The sequence below is a fragment of the Chiloscyllium punctatum genome, chromosome 40 (assembly GCF_047496795.1).
Source record: "Chiloscyllium punctatum isolate Juve2018m chromosome 40, sChiPun1.3, whole genome shotgun sequence".
Lineage (NCBI taxonomy): Eukaryota > Metazoa > Chordata > Chondrichthyes > Orectolobiformes > Hemiscylliidae > Chiloscyllium > Chiloscyllium punctatum.
In genome coordinates, this window is record NC_092778.1 from 41,186,974 (window position 1) to 41,209,621 (window position 22,648).

Here is a 22,648-nt window from a genome sequence, read left to right on the forward strand (position 1 = left end):
ATAAATGATTTGGATGTAAATAAAGGAGATATGGTTAATGAGTTTGCAGATGACACCAAAATTTTTGATGTAGTGGATAGTGACAAAACTTATCTCAGTGTACAACAAGACCTTGATCAGATGGGCCAATGGACCGAGGAGTAACATATGGTTAAATTGAAATAAATGTTAGGTGATGCATTTTGATAAGGCAAATCAGGGTAGATCTTGTACACTTACTGGTAAGGCCTTGGTGAGTGTTGTCAAACAAAGGGACCCCAGGGGTGCAGGTGCATAGTTCCTTGAAAGTAAAGTTGCAGGTAGTGAAAAGGCATTTGACATGCTTGCCTTGATTTGGTCAGTGCATTGAGTATAGGAATTGGGAAGTCATGTTGTGGCTGTACAGGATATTAGGCCACTTTTGGAATACTGCATTCAGTTCTGATCTCCCTGCTATAGGAAAGATGTTGTTAAACTTGAAAGGGTGCAGAAAAGACTTACAAGAATATTGCTAGAGTTAGAGGATTTGAGTTAGAAGGAGAGGCTGAAGAGGTTGAGGCTTTTTGGCTGGCAGCATTGGAGGCTTAGGGGTGACCTTTTAGAGGTTTATAAAATCATGAGGGATGTGGATGAGGTGAATAGCTGAGATCTTTTTTTCCCCAGAGGTGAGTCCAAAACTAGAGGGCATAGATTTAAGGTGAGAGGAAAAAGATTTAAAAGGGACCTGAGGGGCAACTCTTTCATGCAGAGGGTGGTGTGTGTATGGTACGAACTGCCAGAGAAAGTGGTGGAGGTGGGTATAATTAGAACATTTAAAAGGTATCTGGATGGGTACATGAATAGGAAGGATTTACAGGGATATAAGTCAAATACTGGCAAATGAGACTAGATCAGTTTAGGATATCTAATTGACTTGGATGAGTTAGACCAAAGGGTCTGTTTCCGTGCTGGATAACTCTGACTCTAAGTGAAAAGGATATTTGGGAAAATTGTGGAAGAATCTAGAACTAGGGGGTCACTGTTTTAAGACAAACAAGAAGTTTTTCTCTCCTGGAGGGTCATGTTCTCATAGAAAGATGTTGGAACTCTCTTCCTTAAAAGAATGTTTGAACACTTTAAGTCTGGGTAGATAGGTTCTTGACAAACGAGAGTGTAAGGTGGGCATGTGGAGTGATCAGATCAACTATGGTCTTTCTGATGACACAGCAGGCACAGATCTTTATATTTTGTGACAACTGCAGAGTTGGCACAGAAGTTCATGGGAATATCGCCTACAGTGAGGTACATTTCAAAAGCTATTTATTGGCTAGGCTACACTTTGAGACATCATGAAGACTTGAAAGGTACTATATAAATGTCTTATTTTATATTTAACCTGTACCTTTTACAAAACTGAAGAAAAATAAAGTTGGATATTTGTGATTGTTTGCTGGTATATTAGACTGTTCCTCAGACTGCTATGTATCATTATAGATTAGATAAGAAAATTGACACAGACTTTATTATGTTAGCAAGTGTTGGACAATGTGCTTTCACTTGAATACCTAAGTTTCAATCAAGACTTTTGTAATTAGGTGAATAGCTACTACCTCTTATCATCCTTTGTAAGAAGGTTTTGGTCTGTTAATCTGTTGTCAGAAAGTTTCATTGACAGATGCCAAAAGGGTACGTTATGCAGAACTCCAAATATGATCTCAGCCCAGTCATTACTGGGTCAGGATAACCAATCATAAGACTTCAATAATTGAACCACACATAGATCCTTACCTTTATATTTTGTGACAACTGCAGAGTTGACACTGAGCGGTTCATGGAATGTCACCTGCAATGAGGTGCTACTGGCTACAGATAACTGCACGTGGGTTGGCGCTTCTGGAGCTCCTGTATCCAGGACAAGAACAATTGTTTATAAATTAAACCTTAAGAATGAGGTATCAAAAGAAGGTGCAGAATGGCTGATGCTGTGAAAGGATTCAATAGATGGCTCCAATACATTGATAGGGCATATTGTAGAATATGTAGTTGGTTTGAACCCAATGATAACACCTCATACATGACATAACCAACAGAAGGAAGGGCAAAGCAATGGCTAAACATCCTTGAGGTAATCCTGACTTTTTCAGCAGTATCTATGCCACCAGCTAGCTGCATGTTTGGTAACATACTACAGTATAACTCGGTCACAATTTTCTTGGTAATGTAAAGCCTACTCAGATGCTGTTCTTCTACCAGATGCAGGTGTATCTATCTCTGCCTATATATGATGCCATGTGGATTCTAGCAGATTGGTCATATGTGCTTCTAATCCCTCCATTACTCCCTATCTTTTGGGCACAAAGATTAGAATCATTGTATGAAACAGCACCGTAAGAGGTCATTTAGGCCATTCTGCCCCTGCACTTTCTCTGAAGACTGTTAAATGTAGCCCTTCAGGTATTTGTGAAATGCTTAAAAATTACAACTTGCTGCATACTTGTCTCTCCTATCCTGACGTCGCAGATTTCCATGTCAACCACCAAGAATGGCCCAGCAGTAGTAGGTCTCCTAAAGGACAAAGCTGCTACACTGTGGGTCTGTGGCAGGTGGTGAGAGAACCATTTAGAAGGGAAAAATAATTTTGACCTCATCCTTTCCAATCTGCTGGCTGCAATTGCATCTGTTCATAAAAGTGTCAGTAAGAATAACCACTATTGAGTTCTTGTGGAGATGAAGTCCTGGATTCACATTTTGTTCCATCGTGTTGTGTCACTATCACCAGGTTAAATGGGATAGACTTTGAACAGATGTCTCAACTTGAAACTGGACATCCATGAAACGCTGTGGGCCATCAACAGCAGAAATGCATTCCAGCACAATGTGCAACATCATGACCCAGCATATACCACCACCACCACCCCTCAACCACTACCATCAAGTAAGAGGATCAAGCCTGGTTCAATGAAGCGTGCAGGAGGGCATGCCAGGAGCAGCACCAGACATACCTAAAAATGAGATGTTGACCTGGTGAAGCTATCAAATAGGATTACTGACATGCCAAACAGGATTAGCAGCAAGTAATAATCAGAGTTAAACTACCTCACAAACAACAGATCAGATTTAAGCTCAGTCATCAATGATATTGGGCAATTAAACAACTTATTAAAGGAGGAGAAGGCTCCATAAATATCCCCATCCTCAATTATGGAAGAGCCCAAAACACCAGTGCAAAAGTTCAGGCTGAAGCATTCATAGTCAGAAGTGTCAAATTGATGATTCATCTCAGCCTCTTCCAGTGGCCCCCACAATTATAGACACAATTCTTTAGCTAATTTTATTCGCGCCACGTGATATCAAGAAAAGTTAGAGGGACTGGATACTGCTAAGGCTATGGGTCCTGACACTATTCTGGCAATAGTACTGAAGACTTGTGCTCCAGAACGTATCACTTCCCCAGCCAAGCTGTTCCAGTACAGCTACAACACCGGCATTTACCAACAATGCAAAAAAATCCTCGGTATGTTCTGTACACAAAAAAGCAGAACAAATCCAACTTGGGCAATTACTGCCCCATCAGTCTATTCTTGATCAGTAAAGTGGTAGAAGGTGTCATCAACAGTGTTATCTAGCAGCACCTACTGAGCAATAATCTGCCAGGGCCACTCCGCTCCTGATTTCATTCCAAACATGTTCAAATATGGACTAAAGGACATAATTCCAGAGAAGAGGTGAAAGTGACAGCCCTTGACATCAAGGCCGTATTTGACAGAGTGCCGCATCAAGGGGTGTGAACAAACTGGAATCAATGGGCATCGCGGTAAAATCTCTACTGATTGGAGTCATACTTGGCACAAAGGATGATTGTTGTGGTTGTTAGAAGTCAGTTATCTCTGTTCCAGGACACTCTTCAGAAGTTCCTCAGGGTAATGTCCTAAGCCTAACCATCTTCAGCTGCTTCATCAGTGACTTTCACTCCATCATAAGGATAGAAGTGTGTTTGTTCATTGATTGCTTAAGGTCAAGCAGCATTCATGAGTCCTCAGATACTGAAGCAGTCCCTGTTCAAAGATCTAGACACTACCCAGGTTTGTACTAACAGATGCAAATAATGTTTGCATCTCTCGAATGTCATGCAATGACCATCACTAATAAGAATCAATCTAAACACCACTCCTTGACATTTCAATGGTATTGTCATTACTGAATCCCCCACTATTAACATCCTGGGTGGATCAGAAGGTAGGAATACTGCGGAGAGTTACTTATTTCCTGACTCCCCAAAACCTGTTCAATGCCTACATGTCACAAATCAAGAGTGTGATGGTGTATTCCCCTGGATGGGTGCAGCTCCAACAACACTCAAGAAGATTGACATCATCTAGGGCAAAGCAGCCCATTTGATTGGTACCACATCCACAAGTATCCACCCTCTCCACCATTGACACTTCCTAGCAGGAGTGTGTACCATCCATGAGATGCACTGCAGAAATTTGCCATGGATCCTGAGACATGGGCCTTCCAAACCATGACCATTTCCATCTCGAAGAATAAGGCCACAGATGCATGGGAACACCACCACCACTTGCAAGTTCCCTTCCAAATCATTGACCATCCTGACTTGGAAATATATTGCCATTCCTTCAGTGTCAAAATCCTGGAATTCCCTCCCAAAGTGCATTGTAGATCAACCCACAGCATGTGGATGTAGCAGTTCAAGAATGTAGCTCACCTACACCTTCTCAAGGGCAACTAGGGACATAATAAATGTTGGCCCAACCAGCGACCTCCATATCCCATGAATGAACTGAAAAAAGTTATTTTTCCAAAAACATTTTATCCGTGCTTGCAACTATTGACCTTTCTGATACTGGAAAAAATTTTGCCTTGTTTATTCCATCAAATCCCTTTATGATTTTGAACATCTCTTTTAAATCTCCCCTTAACATTCTCTGCTCTAAGAAGAACAATAACAGAATCCCCATGTCGCTCTGTCCATCATCCTTTATATCAGTCTAGTCAATAGACCCTCTCTAAGATATAGCCATCCATCTTAAAGTATAGTTCCCAGTATCAGCAATAAAACTCCAGTGAAGATTTAATGTTTTAGTATAATTTCTGTACCTTTTAAAAATTCTAATTCCTTTACAAATGAAGTTAGGAATTCTCTGTTCTTGCATCACCTTTAAAATTGTGCCTTCTGGTTCATTTAAAAAAAAATATTCATGGGATAAAGGCATTATTGGCTAGGCCAGCATTTATTGCTCATTGGACAGTTTAGAGTCAACTACATTGCTGTGGGTCTGGAGTCACATGTAGGCCAGACCTGGTAAGAATGGCAGTTTTCCTCCCTCAAGGACATTAGTGAACCAGATGGGTTTTCCAACAATTGACAATGGATTCCTGGCTATCATAGACTCTTAATTCCAGATATTTAGTGATTTCAAATTCCACAGTCTGCTGTGGTGGAATTTGAACCTGGGTCCCCAGAACATTACTTGGGTCTCTGGGTTAAGAGTCCAGTGATAATACCACTAGGCCGTTGCCTCCCAATCATGTTGGTGTTTCTCATTTCTCACCAAAATTAATAATTTCTCTGCTTTAAATTACGTTTGCTATGTGTGAATAACCAATAGGAAACATTTGGCCTAAGGATTAAAGGTCACCTGGTTTAAAATGATTTGACCTTAAGCTGGTTAGGGACTGGAATTCACTGACTGAAGAGGTGCTGGAAGAAAAACCTGTCACTACATTTAAAATATGCTCTTGAAATGCTATAACCTTCAAGGCTACTGAGGAAGAACTGAAAAATGGGATTTGGCTGGATTTTTCTTTGGGTGGCTGAATGGTCTCCTTCTGTGTTCTCAATTTGCTATGTTTTTATGTTATGAAGTGGTTGACGTTATGTCGCAAATGATGTGGTTGGAGTATATTTTTACTGTAGTTGGAATCTGAGTTTGAGTTTGCAGTATTTGTGTTGCTAAGCAACAACTGTGAGCAAGATGGTAGCTGAACTATTTCTCGTTACCTTCTTGAAGGATAATCTTTTACATTCAAGGAAAATAAACAGATGTCAGTATTTCTCTTGCTTTTTCTAACAATGTTATCAATTCACTTATGGCATTGCTTGTTACTTTCTGTGTGATCAACATACTGAAATCAATTATGCAGCAAAAAATAAAGTTGATTCAGTACCTTCTTGTCTGTATGTCCCCATTGTACATTACCTGCAACTATCCTGTAAACTTACTGCATTTTTATTCTGGTTACAGATGGTATTTTCATTTAGGACAATCTGTCACAGCCATGCACTTCCAATGAGGAGCCCACAGATTTCACACCCAGGAAGCCTGCCAGCCCAATCTGTCCAGATCACTTACATTGCTTGTGTACAGGCTCATAACAATGAAACTTTGCCAAGTTGAGATCGTTCTTCTCAGTAATTAGGCATGAGATCAGCATAGCTGCTCTGTACTGCATGGAATTTGTTGCCTACTAAGTGCAGAGTGAACTGCCCACAGAAATGGTTTTAACTTATAGATTCTGGATGAATGAAGTCACTGGGAGCTAGAGTGGCTCATGGTTATACAGCATGAGAAATTGCAGAGGAAAACAGCATCTGTGTATTTTGGTCCATTACACTCACGTGCATGCTCAAAGCCAGCTTTCATCCGTTTGAACAGTCTGTAATGCCACTCCCAGGCTTTCAGCTGTTTCTCTTTGTCTGTGTAATTTGCATTTGGTGTCTCATTCAGTACCTGTGTGGTTAACTCACTCACACGCTGCTCAGACTCTCGCACCAACGTTGCCAAGTGTAAGGCCCGACTCTCCAGACTCACAACTGCAAAGGGAAATCAACAACAACTGGTGAACATTAAACCTTTTCTGAATTATGGCAAATCATCTCTACCCCATTTTGAACACAACTTTGGCAAGTTAAGAGCAAAACTTCTCTGATTACTCTCAAAGAGGTAAAGCAACTTTTTTGAGCAACTGGGAGACAGCTTGACATCCTTTACATTATGTGTACAAATTGTTGCCTATCAAAAAAATTGAGTTGTGATAGAAGATTTATATCTATTTTAATATCATTCATTTTTGAGTTGGGTTTTTGATCTGAACAAGTGGGATATGGGTTTCCTGCATGCCTACAGTAGTTTGATTCTTCATTTCTAAGCATTTCTGTAGCCAGTCTGAGAGAGATACTTCGAGAGGCTAATGGGAATTTGTTTACATTGTGAGAGTTTACAAATGAGCAAAGTAAACTGATTAGTGTAATAAGCTTTTAGATAGAATATTCTGGACATTGTTTGGAACTAGAGGAAACACCAATAGCTTTGGAAACCAAAAAAAGCTGTTTTTCTTTAGTTTCAGTTTGGACAGCTATGCAGGGTATGCTGGATGTGTAAAACTGTCACTCTTGAACAAGGGAGAAGATAGTTTAAAAGTGTTTGTTTGGTTAAACCTTGGAGATGTTATTTCGAGCAGAGAAAATGTAAGCTTAATTATATGATAAATCAAGGAAGAGGCTGTTAGATTCTTACAATAGTATTCCCCAAGAATTCATTGTTAGGATTTTGCTGTGTAAACCACAATTTCAAACTTTGACAATACTAAACTTGGAGAAATGACCCACACTGAGGATAACATCAATTAAAAATAGCAGGAGATAGATAGGCCAGTGGAAATGGCAAATCTGATGTTTCTTGGCTATCTATTAAGCTTAAGTGAACCAGAACTATCTGAAACCTTTAACCTTAACTGAGAGTTTGCAATGTTTTCACAGGGTTCCAGAGGTAGGTAACCACCCCAAGGAAATTTCAATTTCCTGGGTGATTCCCACAGAGTCTGCTGCATGGTCCTGACATGTAACTCCAGAAAACATTGCCACAATGACTATTGCCCCTATCAGACTTTCAAGCTCTATAACTCAGTAAAGTTGACTCTGCTGTACTCTACAGTATATTTTAACTCCATGTCTTCAGATTTCCAATTAAAATACAACATTTTTGCATGCAATGCTCTCAGGAACCATAAAATCATGGAGAGTCAATACTGCAAGTTTTCTGTTTTTCCTTTTTCTTCATTTTAAACCTCTTCTCCAAAGACTCCTGTTGGGATGCATAGAATTACTCTTCAGTACCTTCAACACTTGAGTATTTTTTTGCATGGAAATCCAGATTCCAAGTGTAGCACTGTATGTTGTATAGCTGTCTCTCCGTTGCAAAGATGTAAACAAAGTTAGTTCAACAATGATTGCTTACAATGAGTTCACAAGCTGAGTTGTCGTAAGATTTTCTGAATGCATTACACAATAGAAAAATGAGGATGAGGCGAGGATGGATGTCTTTTAACATCTTATTTAAGACACTAAGCACTGAAGGACATAGCAACAGATATTTTGGAAACCATAAGTTAATTTCATGGATGTTTGATCAGTTTCAAAGGTTTCTTTGGATGTATGCATATTTCAATAAGTCAACATGGTACCTCATTGAAAAAATAACATAAAAGACATATTTGGAGATAGTGGGTAATTTAACCCAAGCAAGGGGGTTGTTGTAATTCCAAATGGGAGCCCAATACCTTGGACTAAGCTGAAATTAAGGAGAACTTCAACTCATGGAATGACCTAAAATGAAACTACACTGAGGACAATGCTTGCATGTCTGTGCATTCTGCATAGCAAGTTCTCCACCTTAGCAGCTGCAGAATGAAGATCTTAAGTGGGTATTAATCATCCTCTTAATGGCTTCAGTTTTAGAAGGACTAGAAGGTCATTGTGAGGTCCAGACTTCATGGAGCAGAGGCAGTAAAGAAAATAGGTCCCCAGCTGCCACAATCCCACCCAACTGATACTCGTCCACCACCAAACGCCTCAGGGAAGGCATTCCAATCCAAATATGTAAATTCATTCCCTCATGATTGCCTCAATAAAAGGAATTAGAGTGTCTTATTTCCATATGAAAGAAGCTGACATCATCTATTAAGAATTGAAATTCCCATTGGACTTACAGTGTGGACTCTCCTTAGCTCCAGCCTGCAGAAGCATCTTGGCCATGGGCACATTGTTAGTCATTATTGCAATGTCCAAAGGCATCAACCCTTCACTGTTTGGTGTGTTCAAATCCAGCTCCTCTGTGCTGTAGAGATTTAGGAGCATCTGGACAGCATCAAGATCCTGCTGTTCCACAGCCTCAAAGACCGCCTCATTACTATGAAAATTCTAAAAAATGAAATAGGAAATTTTTTTTCACATTTTGATCTTGTGCATAATATATTTGGTGAAAGCAACTATGTGGAAGTTTCACTACTGGTAGCGTCTGTCTACTGCTGTCATCACTTCAAGTTGTAATTGGTTTAAGCACACAGATCAGGTTTCATTGCAACAGCTGCCCACAATGTACACTCCACTCTCAAACAGAAGCCAAGACCTCTGCTCCGGGAAGCCTCACACGCTGTGAGCAAAGATTGTGCACAGCATGGCACTCAACTTGAAACCGTAGCCTGAGCAATTGGTGAATTACTACGATATTTCAATAGGCTGCCATGTTATATTTTTATACTTATCTACAATTGTATGTAATACTGGATTTATCAGCTTATACATAATTGAATGCCACCCACCTATCTCAATGTGGATCAAATGTATTCTGGGTATTTTCTCATCAATTTGTTCAGAGATATTATTATACAGTTCTGGAGAAGATGGAACCTCAACCCTAAACATTTTGCTCAGATGTAGGGACAAAAAATTGGGATACGAAACTTTTTTTATGCTTTGTTCCTGTGCCAGTGTAGCATATTAATAAGAAATGGGATAGGTTTTTTTTAATATTTCACTCGTGGGAAGTGGATGTCGCTGGCTGGGCCAATGTTTATGGTGTGTCTCTAGATGCCCTTGAAAAGGTGATGGTTAACTGCCTTCTTTAACTGTTATAGTTCATGTATTATAGGTAGGCTCACAATGGCAGAAATGTCTACATCAGCAATAGACAGACATGCACACATACAGGATATCCTACCAGAATTTGCTCCACCACTTCCACACAGCTAATGCCTTGCAGAGATATCAAACATCACATTACTGTTAACATTTTAAATAGACGTTTTACAAGCTTCCTTCCAATGTCTTACCTTTAGTGAGGTAATTAGAAGTGTAATACTTTTGATATTATACAGCTAGTGCTGCATCAAACAAATAAGTCTCACTCTACATTGTCCCATTAAACTTTCCAGGGGCATGTACAGGATACATTAGATATACAGTAAAGCTTTCTCTACAGTGTTCTAACACTCCGGATGGCACAACATGGGTTAGATACAAAGTAAAGCAAAGGACTCGTCTGATCCAACATTTTTAGGTTAGAGACAGAGTAAAGTCTGCCTTGCTCTCCCCTGAAATGCACCCAAACTAGATAGTGCACAAGTTAGATACATAGGAGAGCTCCTTGGACTGAAACACACTTTAATTCATTAATGACCTGCATGGGCCAGGCTCACTTGGATTCATAACAAGATCTGCCAGGTGATAAAATGAAGCCTTCCAATGCCTCATGAAATTATTTGTTTTTTTTATATGTCAAAACATACATAGGGTTAAGTTGATTATGAATAATTGTTTTTGGCTATACATTTGCATATGTAGCTAATAGCTGCTGCTAGAACTGGTGAGTTTCTCCAGTACTTTATTTATATTTCATATAATGCCTTATTGTCTTTCACCTTCTTTAAGTATATATTAGCTAATATACACATCATAGGTTAAGAAAAAGGTAAATCATTTGAGCTCTGGTTTGCTGTCATGTCTTTAGGATAAGATTCTAACCTTCACATTGGTTATCTATTCAATGCAAATATCCTAGGCATCTCTTCTCAGCACATGTCTGAATTACAAACACCGATCTATATTCTGTGAATTTCACTATTTTTTTCAGTTTTTTAAAGACAAGATGATGATAGAGCTCAGTAAGCAAGGTACAGTTTCAAAGCATCTCTTCAAGTCTTGTTTCTTGCTACATTCTGGATACTGGACAGGTAAAGGTATGCTGTACTTTGCAGGGGCAATTGAAATTCTTTACAGGAGTGGTTGGAGACATTGGGTTAACCCAATGTTTTGGAGACAAATTGTGGTGTCCAGCCTAAAAGCAGTACTTCTGCTCAGGGACACATCAAGTTGTCTTGTGATTTCATGCTTCTCAGGTCATTGCCACATACATGTAGTGGTCCAATACCAAATCTTATGGGCAGGCAGGAATTTTTGAAGGCTGTCGGGACTTCTCTGCAAGCCAGGAACACCACTGAGCTTGGTTGGTTTGCTCTCACCCATCCATAGGAATATCTAAGACCAGGTAGAAAGTGGCTCCATAATTCAGTAATGTTCTCAATGTTCTCCTGAAGGTGACAGTACTATTTTTGTGGAATGATAGCAGCAGTTTTTCTGATGTCAAAAGTGCTGGATCAAGGTTACTGCAAACATTAACACTCAAGGGAAGCTCCGAAAAACCTGGCTCCAGTGCCACAAAGGATGTAAAATTTGCTATGCTTGACCGAGTGTTGTGAAGTTGGGTAGTGTAATTGTAGATTGGGAGATAGCAAGTTAGAATTTAGTGTTTGTAAAATTGTAGAAGGGCGGGGAAAGCATGGTGTTATTTTGATGCTTAAAGTTAAAGTGGATGTCTGTGATCAGCTTTAAAGTTTGCAGGAACAGCGAACACCTGAACTAAAACATTGTATTAAAAGGTCATACAGTTAGCAGGCCAAGCATCAGTTTTTATCATAACAGGTTTTAAATTTAGCCAATCAATTCAAACCAGGCACTTGGATACCAAAACCTATTAAATTTAAATTTTGATTATTTCAATAACATAGAACAAACCCTATTGTAAGAAACTGATATGTCATCAAACATATAAAAAAAGGGGGCAGTTGGATAAAGACCACAGAGTTAACTACCATCCGCCAGAGTTAACAGCTCTCAGCTCTTGAGAGAGAAATTGGCTCTCACAGTCATCTGTGTATTAGAGAAAGCACGATCTAAAACATAATGGTACCATTGACAAGAAAAGGTGTTCCTGACAGACGAATCAGAAGAAGTATTCCTGGCAGAAGATCAGAGGAGGTGCTCCTGATAGAAGAAGACACAAAACATTCTGGAAGATGCATAACCTGTCTATAATTTCCAGAGACTAAATTCTGTTTCTTTTGTATATGCTTGCAACTTGTATTTATTGGAACAGCATACCGTTTAGAATTTTGTTTTGTTCGGGAATAGTTAGTATTTAAAAGGGATTTATTTGGTTTGTTAATAGTTGAGTTAATTTGTTCACTGTTAGAGTTAGATAAATAAATTGTTACTTGTTGATTTTAAAGTGAGTGTCAGGGATTTATTTAACCATAGAAGTTGCTGAAAAGCAGGTTACACCACTTTTCATACTTTTTTTACAGATTACAGGGAGAGGTGCTCAGTGTTTCATGTCTTGGAGAGGAGTCAACCTTTGCTTTATAACACAGCATAAGTGGCACTGTCTGCTCAATGTTAACTCTCACACCATGGGGCATGAAACATTATAAAGTTACCACTTCCAAGGACCTTCACACAACGTTTGGTACAGGCATCTCCATCAAATGCCTCCTCTGCATTAAATAGTTCCAAGTGAACGAAAGCTACCAAGGTAGCACTACTTCCAGCACAGTGGTACTGGCTCTCACCACAGTTAAAGCATTAAAACAGTGACAATTTTCAGCAGCTTAGGCAGCTTAGGCCATTGAATTTTCATCACAACCACAAGAACTTATACATATAATATGTTTTTACCAAATGATGGCATGGGACTAAGCCACAACCACAAAAGGTGGCTTTGGCCAGAACATCTCGTAGATTTGTTAATCACATACATCATGCCATGCCACATTAAAACAAAATACTGCAGGGTACTGGAGCTCTGAAATTAAAAAAAAACAAAGTATGGGAGAAACTCAGCAGGTCTGGCAGCTTCTATGGAGAGAAAAACCGAGCTAATGAATCAAATCTAATAACTCTTGTTCAGAATCTCTCTTCACAGATGCTGCAAGAACAATTGAGTTTATCCAGTAATTTCTGTTTCTCTTTCATTATAATGCCTTATTTTAATGCTTTTCATCTACTCTAACTATTCGATGAAGCAGAAGCATCTGAACTTCTCAAATGCCCCAGACCACATTCTTCTCATTCACAGCTCTGAGAATTGACTTCACAGTACGTATCTATGAATGCAGAGGAAGTGCTCAAGTAATCATGTTAATGTCTCTTAATGCTTCTCTCTCTGTGTGAAGAAGAATGTGAATAATAATAGACATGAACGTGCCCAGATTGTTGTGGAGGTGGAGTATCCCTGATGTAATGTTCCTGACCCCTTTTGACAATCAGGCAGTGAATGTTTATGCTTTTCTATGCAGACTCTGGAGCCCACTTCAATAAGCAAAAAAGCAGTGGCCCATTCCCATGGCCTAAGTCCAGCAGCACCTCCAACATCACCTCTGAGAAGGAACAGTTGGCTGTTAGAAGATGTACCATCAAGGACAATTTATCTAGAATAAGCAAGGGCTCAGATTTTGATGAGCACAGTGTTGACACTGGCCCATAGCTAGCATAGCAAGTTACTGCTGAGGCTTCTGACACTCAGAGGCATGCTAGGGAACAGGCCCCTGCTAGGCCCATTACAGATAATGAGCCTCTGGACTTAGCCATTAATGAAATGGGCAAGTTGCACCATCAAGTGGGGGGAATGTCTGGCAGAGTTGCCAGAGATCATGTGCACACTGGAGTGAAAGGCAGAGAAATTTGCTCAAGTCCTGTCTGATGTTGTGCCTCCAGTATATCAGTGCATGGGTGCCTTCATTGACTGAGTGGTGGCCACTGTGGAGAGCCAGATTGAGTACAGCAAGCAGTTCTTCTGAATATGCACATAGAACACGACTATGTGTAAGCATGACTTAAGCTAGATGTGTGGATTTGGAGAGTCACTCAGTATTGTGTAAGTCCTCCCCATCTATTCAGTAGATGTATACATTCAATGGCTAGGCAAGAGGGACCAAGGCATGTTGACCTCCCTCCAGCTTCTCTATCTCTTCAAGAGATGAGGCAATTACCATTATATACTGACGGGGGAACAGCAAAAGCCTGCCACCAAGGACTACCATCTTAGGGCATTCCAAATGTGCTTTGTCTATCCAGCTTCACTCTGCCAGAGATCTAATCATCTCCATCAACTCACTCAGGGTGAGGAGGTTAGACCTACAACTAGATAGGAAATCCCCAGCAGGCTAATACCTTCAAGGTCCCAGACCAAGGGGAACCAAGTAGAACCAGCACGGTTTACAAATATAACACTTTTTATACTCCATTAGTATGGTCTCTCATTCTGTTAAGGTTTCTGATTGACTCTCTTTCTATTCTAGCAAACCTTGAAGAATGTTGATCATTATAAGTGATCAATGTACATTATGTGGAAAATCGAGGCTTATAGTCTTTCTTGCCCTCAGAAAGGAACTTGACCAAATGAAAGTATGACCTTTGTGTGGACTTGGAGAAACACTCAGCACAATCTCTGCAATAAATGAATGCCCCTTGCTTACTGACATTTGAGGGATGTGTGCACATCTTCCCTAACCCCCCAACTGCTAGCATACCAACCCCCTCCACCAATGCACTGACCATGAAATTGAGGAGGAGGTCATCAAAGCAAAGCTTAAAAAAAAACATTTTTATTGAATGGCTAACAAATAATCATAAAATCTCAATGTAAGAAATCAGACATTCCTTTCAAGGCAAAAACATGTCTCAGCCACAGATAGCTTCTAGTTCTGAGTGTCCGCATATATCACTCCAATGTCATTTAGTCTCAAATTTGCCCTCTGTTAAGTTCTCTAAAGACTGTCTGTCATATCTCCATGCTCCCTGACTTCTTTAGCAACAAGATTATCAGTTTCATCTCCCTTTGCATCTACACTGCCTCTGCCTCTTCTTCCACTTTATGGAATGTGAAACTGGCTCATCTGTCCATGGAATAAGTTGTTACAATTTCACTGAGTAGGTTGTGAAGAACAACACAAACAACAAATATTCTGGACATATAGTCTGGCAAGTACTGGAGTGCTCCTCCTGAGAAGTCCAGGCAACAGATGTGCATTTTCATATCTTATGATGTAGGAGCAAAAGTAGATCATTCAGCCCATCACATCTGCTCCATCATTCAATGACACCATGGCTGATCTGATTATATTCAACTCCATGTTTTTTCTGTTTCTTTCCCCATAACCCTTGATTCTCTCACTAATTAAAAGTGTTTCTATCGCAGCCTTGAAAGATCAGCCTCTACAGCCCTTTTTAATAAAGGATTATTAGGTTTATGACCCTCTGATAGAAAAAAGATCTTCCTCTTCTCTGACTATAATATGGGATCATTAACTCTGAGATTAAACTCTCTTGGTCTAGACTCTCCCACAACAGTAAACAATCTCTCCACATCTCTATCCTGTCAAACCCCCTAAGAATCTTATCTGTCCCAATAAGGTCACTTCCCATTCTTCTAAACTTCAGGCTTAACCTATTCAACCTCTGCTCATAAGAGAGGCTCTCCATACCTTCTGCAGATTATTTCCAATACCAGTATATCTTTCTTTAGATTAGGAAACTAAAACTGTTCACAGTACTCTAGGTGTGACATAACTAGTGCATTGTACAGTTTTAGAAAGATTTCCTATCTATACACTTCTTTCCCTTTAAAAGAAAGGCCACCCTATGACCTGCAGAATTTGTATGCTGGCTTTTTATGGTTTATGCACGAGGATCCCCAAACCCCTTTGTTCTGCAGATTTATTCAGTATCTCTCTATTTTAATAACATTTAGCTCCTCCATTTTTCCTGCCAAAGTGCATAATCTCATATTTTCCCCATGTTATATTTCATGGATAAGTTTTTGTCCTTAAATCAATAGACCAGTGGACCAATTATCTGTATAATGATAGTTCTGGTGAATGCATATGCAGGAAAATACTGCTGTTTAGTTTGGATGTTCTGAAATGGGGTCATTAGCCATGCCTTCTGAGAGCACTCCTTGTGACCTATGAGTCATGCCTGGAGATAGTATGTGGCAGGTGAACATTTGTGGAATTTGGAAGTTGTGTGGAATTTAGATGTGTAAATGTCCTTGGATAAAATTGCACACCTGCAGAAATTGGCACCTGTGATCACACATGAGCTGTAAATTCAGATGTTAAAAAAAACCTTCTTCTTAAGGAATATGGTTGGATGGTGCCACAAAGCTTTGAATGCCATGTGTGAATTCGATAGCTTCATGTGCCTGAGGGAACCCAGTGATGGAGGCAAATCCAATGGCTCAGATAGCTTGGCTCTCTGGATCCACAGTGATTTGTACAAACCCATTTGCTTTCCTGAGAAGGGCACTTGTGACCTTATGAATGTACTTGTGGATGGTCATTTGGGAGATGCCACACAAGTTACTAGTTGAGCTCTGAAAGGAGCTGGTAGCAAGAAAGTTCAAAGCCACTTTGATCTTCAGTGCCACAGGCACAATGCTTCCTCCCAAGCCAAGCCATTACAGATCTTCCTGCAGGAGGTGCAGATGTAGGTGACATCATACCTAGCCATGCAAAAATGTCTGGCATTGGTGTTAACCCATCTGCAGCTAGCTGAAGCACCAGTTACAGTACACTGCTCAATGGTGCTGAAGACCATGTTCCACTATTCAGGTGCTGCTTGATAAGTATAGGCTACGCAGCTGGAGCCTGCGAAATATTAGTCTCTGGTGCTGCTGGTGTTGGCATCCCTTCACCTTCTCCTACTTTGTAGATGCACCAAAGCCAATAAAGCTACTGGGTATAGCTGGCCAAACAGAAAACAAAAGTGCGTAAATTTTTCAATTCAATTAGCTACAATCCTCCCCGACTAGCCTATACTTTCTTTCCAGGATTGACTCCTTTCCTTTCTTCTGGTATTCCCTAGTAACTGTGGCCCTATTCAGAATTCCACTTGACCTTCCTCCTAATCCACCTCACCCTGCTCCCCATTTCCACCCTTAGCCATGCACTACCGCTTGTTCAGTTCAGCTACTCCTTCACCTTCACTGCACAGTTTATTACCTCAAAGAAGTCCCTACTCTCAATATACAACTCCCAACCTTTCTTGATTCCCCTATGCCCATACCATCATGGATCTCCCCTCTGCCTCCCAGTTGTCTGCCCCTATTCCCTAATATTCTTCTGGCACCTCTAATAATCGCATTTTTTAAGTTTGACTCCCTTACATACCTTCATCTTTATCTACAACGTTTCTGTTGAGCCCCTGTTTTGTTGATCCTCTTTTAATTTGAGCCCTCATTCCCTGCCCCAATCAGGTTTGCTAGCTTTGTGGCTTTCTTGCTTTGGGCAGTCTGGATGGGCCACACAGTCTGTGTACATCAGCAGATGACAGATTGGTTCTGACTGATATCTCTGAAGAGCTGCACTGACTAGGTAGGTTGCATCCTTTAACTTGAAATGTTTAAGTAAATGACTTGTATACAAAGGAACCATGCTATTGAACTAATGTGTACTTACCAGAGCTTCTAGGAAGAAGTCTGAATCACCAAGCCTCATTTTACTGTTGGGTTTGTAAATACTTGATTTTCTTGCTGAACAAGTTTGCACTTGTGAATGCCTTTTCAGCAGATTGGGGTGTTAATGAGTATTTATGGCTTGATAATGAATGCTAAAGAGATTCCTGATGATCATGATCAGGAAGGTCAAACTACCTGAAAGATACTGAGAACTTAATACAACAACTTTAACCTGACCTTTTAGTCTGCTGCCCAGCTAAGGTTCTCTCCAGCTTTAGGAAATGCTCCTGTGGGTGCACAAGATTCAGTCCACTGAAACTGTCCAGAGAACAGCACTATAGCATAAACATAAAGAATATGTGTTGTGAATCAACTGTTAATCCTCTTTTTGACTTTTGGAGCCATTTTAAAATTTAAACCAATTGTAAAGTTTGACAATTCTAACCCAAATGCACTGCTGTGAATAAACTATTGTGTCACAACTCTGCATCAGCAGGGCTCTGTCATTTCCATCCACTACACATTCTACCACCATCAATTAGAATCTTTAAACTTCCTTACCACACAAGACTTCCGCTGCTTATTCTTTTCATTCCGTCCTATCAAGTTTGTTTCATCAAATGAAGTATAATTAACTTTGAATTTTCCCGATAGATTTCTGTATAACCTCTTTGCTGCATTAGGAGAGGATGGAGAGACTAGCTTCTTCCCATGAATCAGTTGGAGATCCCGCATCTGCTGTGTCATCTTGGGAGATGAGGACCTATCGGCAAAGCAACAAAAAGGTACACATGGTAATGCATATAGTTACTGACAATCTCTGGTCTCTCAGGATTAGTGAGTGGCAATCTCTTAATATCATTGCTGTACTATGCTGTAGATTTTTTTTAGATTAGATTAGATTTCCTACAGTGTGGAAACAGGCCATTTGGCTCAACCAGTCCACACCGACCCTCCAAAGAATAACCCACCCAGACCCATTCCCCTCTGACTAATGCACCTAACATTATGGGCAATTTAGCATGGCCAATCAACCTGACCTGCACACTTTGGAAGTGTGGGAGGAAACCGGAGCACCCGGAGGAAACCCATGCAGACACTGGGAGAATGTGCAAACTCCACACAGACAGTCTACACACAGTCAACAGCATGTCCCTTCCCACGTTTGGGTCACCAATTCAATACTGATTTCCATACTCACTGCTAAATTATGTGCAGAGTGCTGAGAAAATACAAATTATCATCTTACTCATGCTGCACATTACATTGTGTCCTTGTTCCCTAAACATAGTATATTTCTATCAGGATTAGGCATTTAGCCAGTCCAGCCTGCTCCACCATTCAATTAGGTTATGTCTGATTTATTTACGTCCAAGCCCCTTTCCCGTATAAATCCCATATCTCAACTTTATTAACTTTCAGAGATGTATTCATTTCTGTCTTGAACATACTCCAGTGATTTGAACTTCCACAGCCTTCGGGCAGAGAATTCATAAGGCAATCTTCCTCCTCGTTCCCCCACCCCAGACCAACTTACCACCATCACTACCATTACTACTGACCCCCTGCAGTCCACATACAAAATTGATCAGATTTCTCAGTCTTAAATCTAATCCTTATGTGAGATAATCTCCCCATGTTCTATATTCACCAACCATAGAATACATCTTATTTACATCCAATCACTCATATATGTTATATGAATTTGAAAGATTCAATAAGATTATCTCACATTCTTTGAAACTCTAGGGTACAAAAACCCAATTTCCCATACACTCTCAGCAATCTTGCCACCCTCAAAATTATTTTGGTGAATCTCCACATCATTCCCTCTAAGACAAGTTTATCATTCCTTACTTAAGGAGAACAAATCTGTATACAATACTCCAGGGTGTGGTATCACCAAGGTTCCATATAATTCCATCAAGACACCTTTACTTCAATCCCCTTGTGATTAAGGCCAATGTACCATTGATTGCTTATTATCTTTTGTTAAAGTAATGCCCAAGAACACTGTGGATATTGATGACGAATCCCAATTTTTGACTTCCTTCTGAAGGGTGAACATGGCTTCTCTGGAAAATTACTTGCTGCATATGCATGGTAGCTTTTAGTGACTCATGAAGATACAAGGATTTGGACATCCTATCTCTCACCATTTAAGAAATATTCTTTCTGTTTTTTCTCTACTGAATTGAATAACTTCATGCTTATTCACAGTATATTTCATCTGTCATGTTCAATGCCCTTCACTTGCTCTATCCAAGTCCTCTTGAAGATTCCTTGCATCTTCCTCACAAATTACATTCTCACTCAGTTTTGACTTAGTAGCAAATTAGGGAATCTTATAATTGGTCTCCATATCCAAATCATTCATTTAGGTTTGGCAGCTATTGACCTAATGTTGATCCTTGCGGTACCCCATGAATTATAGTTGAAGTCAAGGTGCAGTCTTTCCCCATCAGAAGTAGTCCACGACTCTTCTGAATCTTTTTTTCTGTGTCATAAAAGCTTAACTTTTATAGTTAATTATAGCTGGCTATAATTAAATTTGATAAGTAACTGAGACAGTAAATAGTGGAAAACACTGCTTTATTGAAGTTGAAGATGATATTCACTAGGGCTCCCAGGGATTGTGCTAGGAGCACAGGACCAGGAGAAGGCCTTCATCCCTTCAATTTAACACCACCATTTAATATGATCATGTCTAATTCAACACTTCAAAAACATTTAACCACCCTATCCCCAAAAGCTTCATCTTTGATAATCAAATATTTATCAATCTCAACTTTAAATGTATTTAAAGAAAAAGTTTCCATCATCATCTGAGAGTTATATCCTGGTTCTAGATTCCCCAATTAGGGGAAATATCTTACCAACATCAACCCTGTCTAGCCCTTTAAGTATTTTGAACTTTCAATAACTTTCCTTCTCATCCTGCCCCCTTGCCTGTGGCATGATGGCCCTCAGGTTAAACCGCCACCAATTGCATCAGTCTCAAATGAAAAAACAGCCTATCGCCCAACAGGACTATGCTGACTTTACCTTTAATGCACAGCAGTATATTATCTCTTATCCCACGTGCTTTTATTTTGCTAACCTTTTGGGACATGAATCAAAAACCCTCTGAAAATCCAATTATGCTGCATCCATCACTCCCTTGGATCAGTTTTGTCTTAACATCATCAGAACAACTCCCAACAAGTTTGTCAAACAGAAATTTCAATTCACAAATCCATGTTAACTATGCTCAATCACATAATTCATATACAACTTTCCATTTATCATGTCTTTTACAATCGATTCTTGCATTTTCCTTACTACTGATACAAGATTAACAGGGTTGTATTTTCTGCTTTTTTTTCCCTGCTTCTAATTTGCAGGAGTCCTTCTGAATCTATGAAATTTTGGAAGATGACTACCAATGACTATTTCTATAGTCAACTCCTTCAATTTTCTGGAATGTAGACTATCAAGTCCCAAAAACCTATTAACTTTCATCCTCGTTTAATTTCTCCAATACAACCTCCTTACTAATATTAATGTCCTTCAACTCTTTATTTTCCCCATGTCATCTGACTGTCTAATTCTGGGCAATTTCTTGTATCCTTCTCTATAAAAACAGACAAAAAGTAATAATTTAGCTTTTCTGCCATTTCCTAATCCCCATTAAAAAAATTCCCTTGACTTTGACTTAATGGGTCAAAAATTGTGGTGCTGGAAAAGCATAGCTGGTCAGGCAGCAGGACCCATATTTGTCTTATCAAAATGTATCTTTTTACTTGCTGAAAGTGAAAAATGCTAGAGATCGTAGTGGGTCAGGCAGCATTGTGGAGAGAAAACAAGCTAACATTTCATGTCTAAGTGGATATAGTGGACAATGAAGAAGGTTACCTCAAAGTACAACAGGATCTTGATCAGTTGGACCAATGAGCTGAGGAGTGGCAGATGGAGTTTAATTTAGATAAATGTGAGGTGCTGCATTTTGGAAAGGCAAATCAGGGCAGGACTGAACATTTAAGGGTAGGGTCCTGGAGGTGTTGCTGAACAAAGAGACCTTGGAGTGCAGGTTCATAGTTCCTTGAAAGTGAAGTCACAAGTAGATAGGATAATGAAGAAGGTGTTAGGTATAGAGTCATAAAGATGTACAGCAAGCAAATAGACCCTTTGGTCCAACTCGTCTACGCTGACCACACATCCTAATCTAATCTAGTCCCATTTGCCAGCAATTGGCCCATATCCCTCTAAACCCTTCCTATTCATATACCCATCCAGATGCCTTTTAAATGTTGTAAGTGTACCAGCCTCCACCACTTCCTCTGGCAGCTCATCCCATACACGCACCAACCTCTGCATGAAAAGGTTGCTCCTTGGTTCCCTTTTTAAATTTTTCCATTCTCCTCTTAAACCTATACCCTAGTTCTGGACTCCCCCACGCATGGAAAATACCTTGTCTATTTACCCTATCCATGCCCCTCATGATTTCTATAAGGTCATCCCTCAGTCTCTGATGCTCCAGGGAAAATAGCCTTAGCCTATTCAGCCTCAGCCTGTAGCTTAAGTCCTCCAACCCTGGCAACATCCTTGTACATCTTTTCTGAACCAGTTCAAGTTTCACAACATTCTTCCAACAGGAAGGCGCTTAGGATTGCACATCATATTCCATAAGTAACCTAATCAATGTCCTGTAAAGCTGAAACATGACCTCACAATGTCTATGCTTAATGCTCTGACCAATAAAGGAAAGTATACCAAATGCCTTCTTCACTATCCTATGTACCTGTGACTCCACTTTCAAGGAACTATGAACCTGCACTCCAAGATCTCTTTGTTCAGCAACACTCCCCAGGACTTTACCATTAAGTGTTTAAGTCCTGCTCTAATTTTTTCTTTCAGAAATGAGCTTTCCTTTATTGGTCAGAGCATGGAGTTGGGAAGTCATGTTGCGGCTGTACAGGATATTGGTTAGGCTACTTTTGGAATGGTGTGTGCAATTCTGGTCTCCCAGGATATAGGAAGTATGTTGTAAAATTTAAAAGGGTTCAGAAAAGATTTACAAGGACATTTCCAGGGTTGGACAGCTGGAGCTATAGGGAGAG

At 39.9% G+C, this 22,648-nt stretch overlaps 1 protein-coding gene across 11 annotated transcripts in view; it reads right to left on the minus strand.

Annotated features, from left to right (window-relative positions):
* Window positions 1-22,648, minus strand: part of LOC140464494 (ankyrin repeat and fibronectin type-III domain-containing protein 1-like) — a 924,898-nt gene that overhangs the window by 115,526 nt on the left and 786,724 nt on the right. For all 11 annotated transcript variants that reach the window (XM_072559619.1, XM_072559620.1, XM_072559618.1 and 8 more), the window contains 4 exons: window positions 18,111-18,312; window positions 8,968-9,178; window positions 6,599-6,793; window positions 1,747-1,860 (listed from right to left, as the gene is read on the minus strand). In XM_072559619.1, coding sequence (XP_072415720.1) covers window positions 1,747-1,860; window positions 6,599-6,793; window positions 8,968-9,178; window positions 18,111-18,312 — 722 coding nt within the window. The remainder of the gene's footprint in view (window positions 1-1,746; window positions 1,861-6,598; window positions 6,794-8,967; window positions 9,179-18,110; window positions 18,313-22,648) is intronic.